A 10,552-nucleotide genomic window follows, 5' to 3' on the forward strand; every position below is an offset into this window, starting at 1 on the left:
CAGGTGGGAGGGGAAGACTCTTACACAGAAATGTGAGCCTTGATATTCCTACTGCATTTCCTTCCCAGCTGGTAACAGAGCTTTAGAGCAAAGTCTTGACATGTTACAGTCAGCATACGATCATGTGCAACATCTGACACAGATGTGCTATGTAACTGGACAACATGGGTATTTATTTCCAGACTGTACCCTGGAACTGCCCGTTAGAACTGAAGCACAGCCCACAGTTTATCCCAAAATAATGAGGAGCACGCGCTTCTTTAGCACACGAGACATCCAACATGGTTGTTCCCCTACTGCAGTTAGAGCCACATGCCTTCGCACTGCACCTCGACTGCCAGTGCATCCCCGGGGCAGCGAGCTAACTTCAGCAATGCCAAATAAACTTTTTATCACTATTCTCTGCTACAGCAATTTGGAGCAATTTGATTTTTTTGACCTGTCACACTGCATCAGTTAACAAGCCTGTCAATATCCAGCCATCACACTGTCGCTGCCATTCGACTGCATATGGAGATTGAAGATTGTCAGAGGAACCCCAGGGAGGAGGGATAATTTCTCCAGCTTTCCTGGAAAAACAACCAAAATGTTGAACAGTCTTCCAAAAAGCCACCAGAGACCAAGTAATTCAACTCAGCAGTTTTTATTTATATAACACAAGTTCTCACTTTGCCACAGCTTCCATGTGGCTGCCTCCATTCAGTACATAAACTATATACTGCATAACGATACAGAAAGTTCAGTAAAATGTCAGCTTGCGAGTATAAAATGATAATCTTCTGATTGCAAGAGAAGAAGCATATATCAGCATTCCACCAGAAAAACAACACACACCACGCCAAGTAACACAATGGCCGAGTCAAGAATAGTACTAATTAAAAACAGCATCAAGCAGCAAGTTGCTGGACAATAACATTAAAAACCATTTTTCCTGTAATTTACAAATATGCAAAGTATCAGGTTACTTAGAATTAAGAAGCATTTTGCTTACTAACATGAAACATTACTAATTTGTAATGTATCATAATTAACCAGGTATACAGGTTTCTGTGTCCCTGTGGTTTTTATGGCACATGGTGCCAGTCTGGGTAGGTCACTCCTTGGACAGAGGGAAGAAGAGGAACAGACAAAACTGTTCCTGAAAGGGCTCTCAGAAAACAGCCGTATTCCACTCTCCCCTTCATAATATGCCACTCAACAACCTCTGTTTAACCACAAGATAGACGTATTTTAAAAACATAACAAAAACACAGATACAATGTGTATCAACGAATCAACTGCTTCTGGCCTGCAAGTGCAAGAAACATCTTTGCATTCTAAGCACAATGAAATTCCAGGACCAGAACCAATTACTACAGCAATTGGTTTTGCATATTTAAAATCTGTTACAGTATCTACAGTTAAAAAAACCAAATAAAACACCTTACAGAGTAAGAGGGAACGAGAGGGGAGCAGTCTTACCAAATAAGTCTTATTCTACATTTTTGGATGCTGCTAGTCTGACAAAGCTGAAGGGGACAGGAGAACATTAGTAAGAAGGAAGATGAAGCAACAGTTTTACAGAGAAAAATATTAAGGAATCCTCGTGACCAGGCCTGGCAGCAGCCCAGACATGACTACAGCTGTTTTACCGAATGCTCAAAACTATTGCTGTCTGAAGACAAAAGGCACAACATCATAAATCCTCCTTGTCAGCGTTGTACAGAGATAGCCTGGGACAGGTTACCAGGCAAGGTCACTGCTTTAGAGCAGCATCAACAGCGTGGTCATCCTCGTGTTCCGACACCTGCGTTTTCCGGCAGATGACAAACGCACAGCTCGCATGTTGCTTTGGAGCAGCGTCAGGCCTCTCATCCCGAGAAGGGATTGTGCTCCCAGCTCCTCTCATTTCTGGGAGCTAAGCAGCTTGCTAAGCACTTGTGGTACATACTGGAGAATTGCCTCATCTCAGGAAGGTAAGCTTAAGTGGGAGGGGTATGGAAAGCATCATTAAAGAAGTGCACCAATAAAACCAAATTAAAGTCAGCTAAACCCAGCTTTGTACTAGATTTATAATCCAACATTTTCCACAGATCTGCGTGGTTTGGTAAACAGGCCTAGTTAAGAGCCAAGAACAGCCTTGGCGATGCATTTCAGTCTTCACAAATAAGCCTCACACCAGTGCAAAGGTAGTAACCCCCTCACCTTCCACAAGCCCCCCCTCCCCCGAATCCTCCCTCCATACACCTGATAACACACCAAGCCATCTCAAACCTGAAGCTAACAGGAGGAATAAGGTCACATTTGGCCCTGAACAACTGCAGGAATTTGGGGTGTGCCTGACTCGCCACACAAACCCAAAGGAAAAATCCTGCTCTGAAGCTACGGCCCCTCCTCCTGTTCAGCACCCAGAGCCTCTTCAACAGCCTCTGGCAAGACGGGACCCTAGGGTGCTCTCACCTCTCTAACAGGGGCACACTGTCATGCCTAGACCGGAATTTGCTGTGAGCATACCACATTTGGAATCCAGCCTCCAACTGGAGCCCGGTACTTCCAAGAAACAAGGAGGAGCCCTCAGAAGGCATCCATGGCAGCTACAGAGCGCAAACACTGCCCCTCGAGCTCTCCACGTGCCTGGCTGCCCTCAGCATCCCTCATAGACCGGGGTTCTGAGACTTGTACGTTAGTATCTCCGCAGCTAGCCTCTGGGGATCCAGAAGTCGAGGGAAACGGCTCATCACAGCATCAACTAAATGGGGATGGAATATGCCACACAGCTTGACATGCACATTGGCTCGCTCCTCCGCGAACTGGTCAGAGACAGCCCACTGGCAGGAGTCCCCATACGCCGGCCCTGGGGCTCTCTGTACCGAACGAGGATCTCGCACGCTGGTAGATCTCACTTGGGGCGGTGGCATCTGGTATGGTTCAGACCAGAACTCGCGAGAATGGGGTGGAGGAGCAGCGTATTCATTGGGCAGACTGTATTGGCCAGCATTAGCTGGGTGTACTGGTACTCCGTAGCCTGAGAAAGACTGAGGGGGTCCTGAGTGAGATCTCTCAGGGCTATACTGCAAGAAGCTAGCACCAGAGGAAGATTTATGGGAACCATGCTTGTAAGAGACCAGACCATTTTGCTCTAAGCTGGGAGAATGTGGGTAGACAGGCCTCTGCCTACCGCAGTTGCAGACTGCCATCTGATCAGCCGGGGAATGATCACAGTGACTGCTAGATCTGTAAGGCCACATGTCAGACAGTTGGTTCTCCAGAGACCCAATGCCTGAGTCAAGATGCTCCTGAGAGATGTAAGACAGAGAGTCCATATGAGGCTGCTGGTACCTGTCAGAGGACCTGTGGTTCCCACTGTTGGGAGGGACGCTGCCTGAGACACAGCCTTTGACCTGAAGCGGAACATCACTGGGTTTTGCTTTGTGGGTCAAGCTTTTCCTCTCTGCAGAGACCTTCTGCAAAGAGCTTTTATCACTCTCTGTGGGCACAGAGCACAAGACCTCTGCCTGGGAACCTCTTTTGCCTTTTTTCTCCTCCTTGGCAGCAGTACTTCTGGTAGGAGACAACCTTGCATTGGCTCGGAGTTCATCAGCTAATGAGCGCTGGGGCTGATTGATCCTTTCAGGGTGGTAGAATTTACACTTAATTCCATAAGTGCATTTCTTCCCTGCAAGGGAAGGCAGAACATGGAATGAGCAGCTGAATTTTACTCATGTATGAGTTACACTTGCACAGAGACCTCGGTCATCACATTTAGAAGGCAAGTCTTACCATAAGGACACTGCTGTTTCTTGTGTTCTGGCACCACAGGTTTCTTTCTCAGAAAGTTATCCAGGCTGGGGCCATGTCGCCCTAAGGGATCATCTGGAGGCATAAACCTAAAGAAAAATAAATCTCAGTCAGGAGCAGTTCACTTTCTTGGGACAGTGTTAATTTCTTCTTAAAGTCTCCCATTTCGCTGAAGATTAAAAGCTATCTGAGCTCTAAAAAAAACCCCAAACTTTCCCATTTCACTGCAGAGATAGCCCTCCCGTCACCTGGTAAAGACCAGCACAAAGTGCTTCACTCCAGGCAGAGAAGAGGTTTTGTGCTGTTGCTGACCCAAATTAGTACCTGCTGCCAGGCCTGCAAATGATTGTCCTGTGAAGAAATCAAGCCTTGGAGCTCTCTTAGGAACTCCACTACAGCACAGCTCCTAGTTCCAAACCATGAACAGCTATTTAAGATAACTCCCAATATCTCTACAGGATTTTTTTTCCACACTGTACCAGCATTTTGCTCTTTTCATGCATCACTTGCTATTGCTTCATTAAAACAACACAGCATGCTCACACAGATTTTTTTTTTTTAAAGCAAAGAAAGAATGGGAACCTACTTGTCATTAACAAAGGAATACATCAGCAGACGCTCCTCAATAAATTTCTTCCACTCAGGACGCTCGTTCTGCAGGTCCCGATAAGTATCATTAGAAACCACAATGCCATCAGACTCATGTGCCAGTTTCACAATGAATCGATCATCGTAACAGACAACACGCTTGCCTCCAACCCGCCTGGAAGGGGTGAAGACCAGAATTTTCTTCTTCTCAAGGTCACGGAGAATGTACTGGTCTAGAACAAACACAAATGTGAACACACTTACACAGCCCAAAGGCTTTCTAACAGATAAAGTAACATTATAAATAAATGACAAAATTAAAGTAATTTCTTCTCTCCACAGCTCAGCTTGCATTCTCATCTGTTTTATACCATCGATCAGGCTGTCAGAGGTGGATTCCTACCCCCGCTGCCTGCACGGCACCCAAGAAGCCTCAGAACCCACCACCGAGGCTGCTGTAACACAGCAAGCCCCAGCCACATCGCCCTTTGCATGCAGCAGTTAAGGCTGGCAGGCCAGTATCTTGTATGGTGCTGTACCAGGTAGTGCATGGATTTCTGAGGAGAGTTGCTTAGAATTTTCAGCTGTTCGCAAGTTCAGAGCAAAGTCCCCTCAATTTGAATAATTCTGACTAAGCTCCCATTGAGCTTTAACTTTTAGCATGTAGAAATTCTGTACAGTCTACAGTGTCAAATATGTTAGTCAAATACATAGCATGAAGGTGTGTCCCTGAAAGAAGAAAAAACTCTGTAAGAGACAAGTTAGGAAACAGACTAGCACTACATTCTTTGTTCTGGAATTATTTCACTGATTCAGGCAAGAACTTGCTTAGGGGAGAAGTTAATGACTAATTCTCACTGGTCAGCTCAGCTTGCTGGATCTCCTACCACTCAGATCTTCCATTCATAAGTTAGTAATTAACCAGCCAGAACTTTGCAAGCTCATTAAGTGACAAAGCAGTAAGCCTGAAAAGCTGCTTTTGGTTTTCACATTTCCACACCTGTTATAAGCACATCTGGTCGTGGCTGCTCCTTCCTCCAAGATGGCACGAAGACTGTAATATCCTTGTGTCCCCTGTCCCAAAACCACTGGACAGCCAGAAGGATACCTCGGCAGGAGAACACTTCTTTATTTCCATGGCTGCATTGAAGAAGAAAATTAAGGACTTCAATATTCAGGTTACGTACAGACTTGTCAGGCAATATACTAAGCAAATGGATCCAGCAGTTCAGATAATCTTTAGTGAAGAAGTGTTTAGAGTAGCACAATCAGCATTCATTGCTCATCTTGTGTAAAGAGACATCACTAAGCTCTTCACAGAATTACTGTTCCTTTAGCACCTCAGTATGCCAATAAATACCCATATCCTCACTGGGAGGGAGAAAGCAGCTGTAACTGTTGCAGCTGCTCTAAACAGAGCTTTTGCTTCCCTCTGGACTCTAGATCTTTATTTTTAGTGCTGAGTACAATGTGATCTTGAACACCCTTTGTCCTATTCTGCCAGCTAATACCAGTGGCTAACCTCTGCCAGTGTAAACTGTACCCTCACTAGGTGTTCTGTTTGTAAAGCTATTCTGATAACTCAAGGAAAACAAGGTTTTATGCACTCTTACCTCAAGGACATCAGCACTGAGGAAAAATGCTTCTTTGTTATATTATGCCTGCCCCCCCCCTCCCCAATATATACATATTTTTATATACGCATATATAAGTGCACTATTTGCATAAAATAGCAATAACTCCTGGTTACAGGATCAGTGCTGAATGTCTCAACTTGGCAGTTTGAGAACAAAGTTTGACAACAGCATCAGAAGCTACGTACCAACGCAAAAAGCTGCTTCTTAATTATTAGGTCATATCAGTAAGTTTCCAGAACTTCTAAGAGGAAGCTACCACTCCTGTTTTACAAGTGCCAGTATTTACAGTGTAATCAGCTCTTCTGTTGATAATGGTTCTGGCAAGCTTTCAACTTTTTTGTATTACAGCCTGATCTGTCATTCGAGATCTAATAGCCTGCATTTCATGATGACACTCCGGTAATATGTACTACACTAAAGATAACTGGTCTCATGATTCAGTAAGATTTTCCCCATCTGGGGACTACCCTGCCACAAGTCTTACTCTTCCCATCTACACTTGAATGACATTTCAACTCCCACCACCACTTAGCGTGCCAGTGAACTCCTCCATAAGTTACTGAAGAGCTTCCATCCCAGCAGAGGCACAGCTAAGCAGCACAATTACTACAGTACCACTACAAAGAGGCTTTACTTCTCCTCCTATTAAGAAAATTGAAAAGTTGTACCAAAATACTTATTCTAAAAGAACTGTAAGTTTAGCAATAAAGCTAATACCTGAAGAGACACCTAACGCATCTTCATTAAGAATCCCAAATTACAGAAAGGCTGATATTAACAATCAGCAGAAAGATGCTCTGAAAACTTTTCCGATGTCAGTCTGTTTTTGCCATAGATAGCCAGACACAAGTTACTATGAAGTTTTTTAAAACTTTTTTTTTTTTTTTTGAGTCCTTGCTACCGGTCTCAAACCTACATAAGGTAGCTAATTGGGCTGATCTGATTTGGCAACAGCCAAGAAAAAAATTCCCTTAGAAGGAAGTAAAAGCTAATTTCCACTATGATTTGCATATGTTTGTCAAGAGCTGTTCAGGAAGGCCCCGGTACACACTGCAAATGAATCAGCAGGGAACATCACACCATCAATACAGGAAGTTTCAGAATGGAATTCCCCTTCTAGCAAATTGCTTAAAAAAGCCAGACTGCTTTTCTCATGTCAAACTCCTATCGGCAGCATTGTTACCGCCCGGCCTGCCCTAAGTCACATTTGCAGTGATCCCTCCTGTGCTTTTCGGGATAACATTCACAGGTAAGAGGCTCCTCATTTCAAAAGCAGCAGCCAATTCTGTTTAAGGCTGAACACTTATCAAAGGTAAACTCCGCTGCAAGAGCCACACCGGTCAGCACAGGTCCCTTAGTGGGCCATTTTCCTCAAGTGACTGCACAGCTGCTGGAGAGCTGCAGGAACAGGACTGCGCTCTCCTGGAGACACCAAGGTCATATCTTTTACTCTCCAGCCCTGCTCGATTGCCATCGGAATTCCTCAGTTGCCCTGGGACTCGCAGGCTCTGTTTCTTGGACACACAGCAGGCTGTACCCCATCTTTTCTCAGCCCTGTTCTCAGAACCATCAACCATGGCTTAGAGAAAACCACGCACGTAAACAAAGCTCCACTCAACACTTTTGCTTTAGACAAAAATCTACCGTAACACAGACGGCAGCTCTGTGGCCACCCAGGTTTTTTGGTCTGTCTTTTTTTTTTTAATAAAAATTCTGTGCACACAAACATATGCTACAAAACCTATTAGGCTAAAACACTGTGAAGGAGGCTTGCTTTTCAACTGCAACGACAGAGCCCTGTTTAGAAACCTGGTACGTTAAATTCACAGAGCCCAGACCCCCTGTGCAGAGGTGGGGAGCACAGCACTAGGGGCTGAGCTGGGGACAACGCTCACCATCGCGGGAAACAAACGCCAAGGTGAAAGTAGGGTCATCAAGCCAGTAAATACCCATCCCAGAGATTCTGGGTGCTCCGTGGATATTAGGGCTCCTGCATTCCCAAATTACCACTCCAAGCCAAGCGGCTTCGTAGGCTGCTCTGGCTGCAGTGCCCAAGGACCTGCCCCATCGGCACCGCAACACCAGAGATGCTGAGGAGGAGTCGCAGCCCTGCCTTGGTGACTCGATAGGCTACAGCGTCCCTTCAACTTCTCACCCGTCCTCTGCGCCGTACCAAATCCACCCAAAATAGGAGAGTCGCAATGTGGAGACCAGTCTCCGATGCAGGAGACAGCTCCATATTACAAAGTCTTCTCTAATTAACCCCATAATTATTTATTGAGCAACTTCCTGCTACAGAAACTTACATAAAGCCATTAGGTAAGAAGACAACCTATCTCCAGTTATCCTACCCATGAGCCAGAGCAGAAGGGAACGTCTTTACTCCCAGCAAACATGCCCACTCCAGCCAGAGCCCTGTGGGTCCACGGGTGGGACAGGCCAGCAAGACGGCTGGCGCCTGCAAGGGTGACACTCGCCCTGGCGAGCGCCGCACGTATCGGCGAGGTGCCTCGGGAAGCATCACCAGGGCTGCCAGCGGTGGCTGTTCGCGGTGCCAAACCCAGAGCGTGTCAGACGCCGATCTCCGGACCGGAGCTCAGGCAAAAGCCGCACCACACCGGGCCCCGCACGGGCAGCCCCCGGTGCCCGCCCAGAGCCCCCAGACCCACCTCATGGCCACGTTGCTGCCATCGATGACGATGGGCTTCAGGTTCTCGCTCTCCGTCTCCTCCGGGGCGGGCGCCGGGGCCTTGTTGGCCGCCCCCCCCCGCGGGACCAGCGGGGCCTCCTTGGCCTCCGGCGGGGCCTCGCCGCTGTCCCGCTCGGCCGGGCCGTGCTTCACCAGCTCCCCCAGCACGGTGTTGGTGTCGGCGCCCAGGCCCAGCTTCTGCAGCACGACGTGGATCTCCTCCGAGGAGTAGCCCAGCTTGCGGAAGAAGTCCACCTTCAGCTGCATCTCGGCGCTGTCGCAGGGCTCCCGCCCGGGGCTGCCCGCCTCCTCGGCCGGCTCCGCGCCGGGCAGGCCCGGGCCCAGCCCGCGGCCCTCGCAGGGCTCTCTGCCGCTCATCCTCCCGCCGAGCCGGGACGCCGGCAGCCTGGCGGCCGGGAGCGCCTCAGGCCAGCCCGGGCCGCCGCTGCCCGCCCTCATGGCTCCCCGCGGGGGACTCCCGGCCTCCGGTCGCGCCCCGGACCTGCGGGCCAAGACGGGCGTTAGCGGCGGCCCCCGGCACGCCTCCGCGCGGCCCCCCCCGCGCCCCCGGGCCCGGCCTCCGCGGGGCCGCGCCGCCCGCCCCGAGCCCGCCCGGCCCGCCGCCCCCGCTCACCGGCCCGCCGCCGACGGGCCGCCGCTGCGTCTCCATGGGGCCGGTGCGGGCCGGGCGGCGGCCGCCGCTTTATACCGGGGCCCGGGCCGCGGCCGCGCCAACGCGGAAGGGCAGCGCGGGCGGGGGCGGTGCGGCGGCCGCTTCCCGGTCCGCCCCGCGCCCCGCCCGGCCGCGGCCCTGGGGCGGGGAGGCGGCGCTGCTCGGGCTGCGGCCTCGCCTCGGGGCCCGCCGGGCCTGTCCCGCTGGGCGAGCGCCGCGGGGCCGGGGCTTGGCGGCCGCCTCTGGGCCCCGTCCAGTCCCGCCGCCGCTGCCTGTGGAATAACCCCGGCAGATGCAGAGGCAGGTCCCTGCTGCAAACACCTGGGGTTTATGCAAATCGTGTTGCAACGCGGGCAGATTTGCCCCGACAAGCTGCTCCTTAGGGAAATGAGCCCTTCTGCTTCCTGCTCTGCCCCGGCCCCCCGGCCCCCGGCCCCCTGTGCGGGGTGCCAGCGGCGGGCGGTGCGGCGAAGCCCCCCGTTGGCACAGGCAGGCACATCTGCGGCGGCGTGGGCGATAGCCAGTTCCTCAGAGGTCTTCCCAGCTTGTCCTTGGCTGCTCTTGGGTTAAAACCAATGCGTCAAAACTCCAAGCCTGACCCTTTTTTACTACCACCCCCCCACCCCCATCAGAGGTGGGTGTCAATTGGTGACTGAGTCCCAGAGCCCCACAGTGCCTGCTGGGTGCCCCCCGACCCGCACGGGGTGTATGGTGCTACCGCCCGCTGCCCCCGCCACGCCAAAGGCCAGGCTGGGGCCTAAGGACCCTCAGGAGGGGGTGGCTGCGGCCCCGGCGTGCCCGGCACATGGCTGGGAAGCAGCTGAAACCAGGAAGGGAGAGGGGACAGAGGGCCGGGGGCAGCGGGTTGTATCAGGTGCAAGGACAAGCCGCTGCTGTTTAAGCCAAGCCGAAGGTGTAGGCAGCTTTAGGCAGAAGGAAGGTGTGAACGCGCAGGTGCTCTGTGCTGCACTGCCATCAGCCACTGCTTGGACACGGCACACGGTGACACAGAAGGCACCTGATGGATGGACGTGGCAGAGCGCACTCAGGGGTGACGGCAGTGTCTCCTGCTGTAGTGGCCCCCCCTGTGCCGGCAGTGCCCTGCACGGAGGGTGCCCGGACAGGCTGCGCGCTGGGCGTGCACCGCACGGGAGGCTGGAGCCTCTGCCACACGTCTCTTGCACCACT

The 10,552-nt window shown here is 51.0% G+C and overlaps 1 protein-coding gene across 1 annotated transcript; it reads right to left on the reverse strand.

The window, feature by feature from the left end:
• Positions 1 to 627: 627 nt before the first annotated feature.
• ZC3H12A (zinc finger CCCH-type containing 12A) lies at positions 628 to 9,379 on the reverse strand. Its single transcript, XM_040586097.1, has 6 exons — positions 9,326 to 9,379; positions 8,672 to 9,193; positions 5,366 to 5,505; positions 4,364 to 4,598; positions 3,760 to 3,866; positions 628 to 3,655 (listed from the first exon to the last, which is right to left on the reverse strand). The coding sequence occupies exons 2-6, from the start codon at positions 9,148 to 9,150 to the stop codon at positions 2,634 to 2,636; spliced, it is 1,983 nt and encodes a 660-aa protein (XP_040442031.1). The 5' UTR covers positions 9,151 to 9,193; positions 9,326 to 9,379; the 3' UTR covers positions 628 to 2,633.
• Between the last annotated feature and the right edge of the window lie 1,173 nt (positions 9,380 to 10,552).

This window comes from Falco naumanni, chromosome 3 (genome assembly GCF_017639655.2).
Source record: "Falco naumanni isolate bFalNau1 chromosome 3, bFalNau1.pat, whole genome shotgun sequence".
Lineage (NCBI taxonomy): Eukaryota > Metazoa > Chordata > Aves > Falconiformes > Falconidae > Falco > Falco naumanni.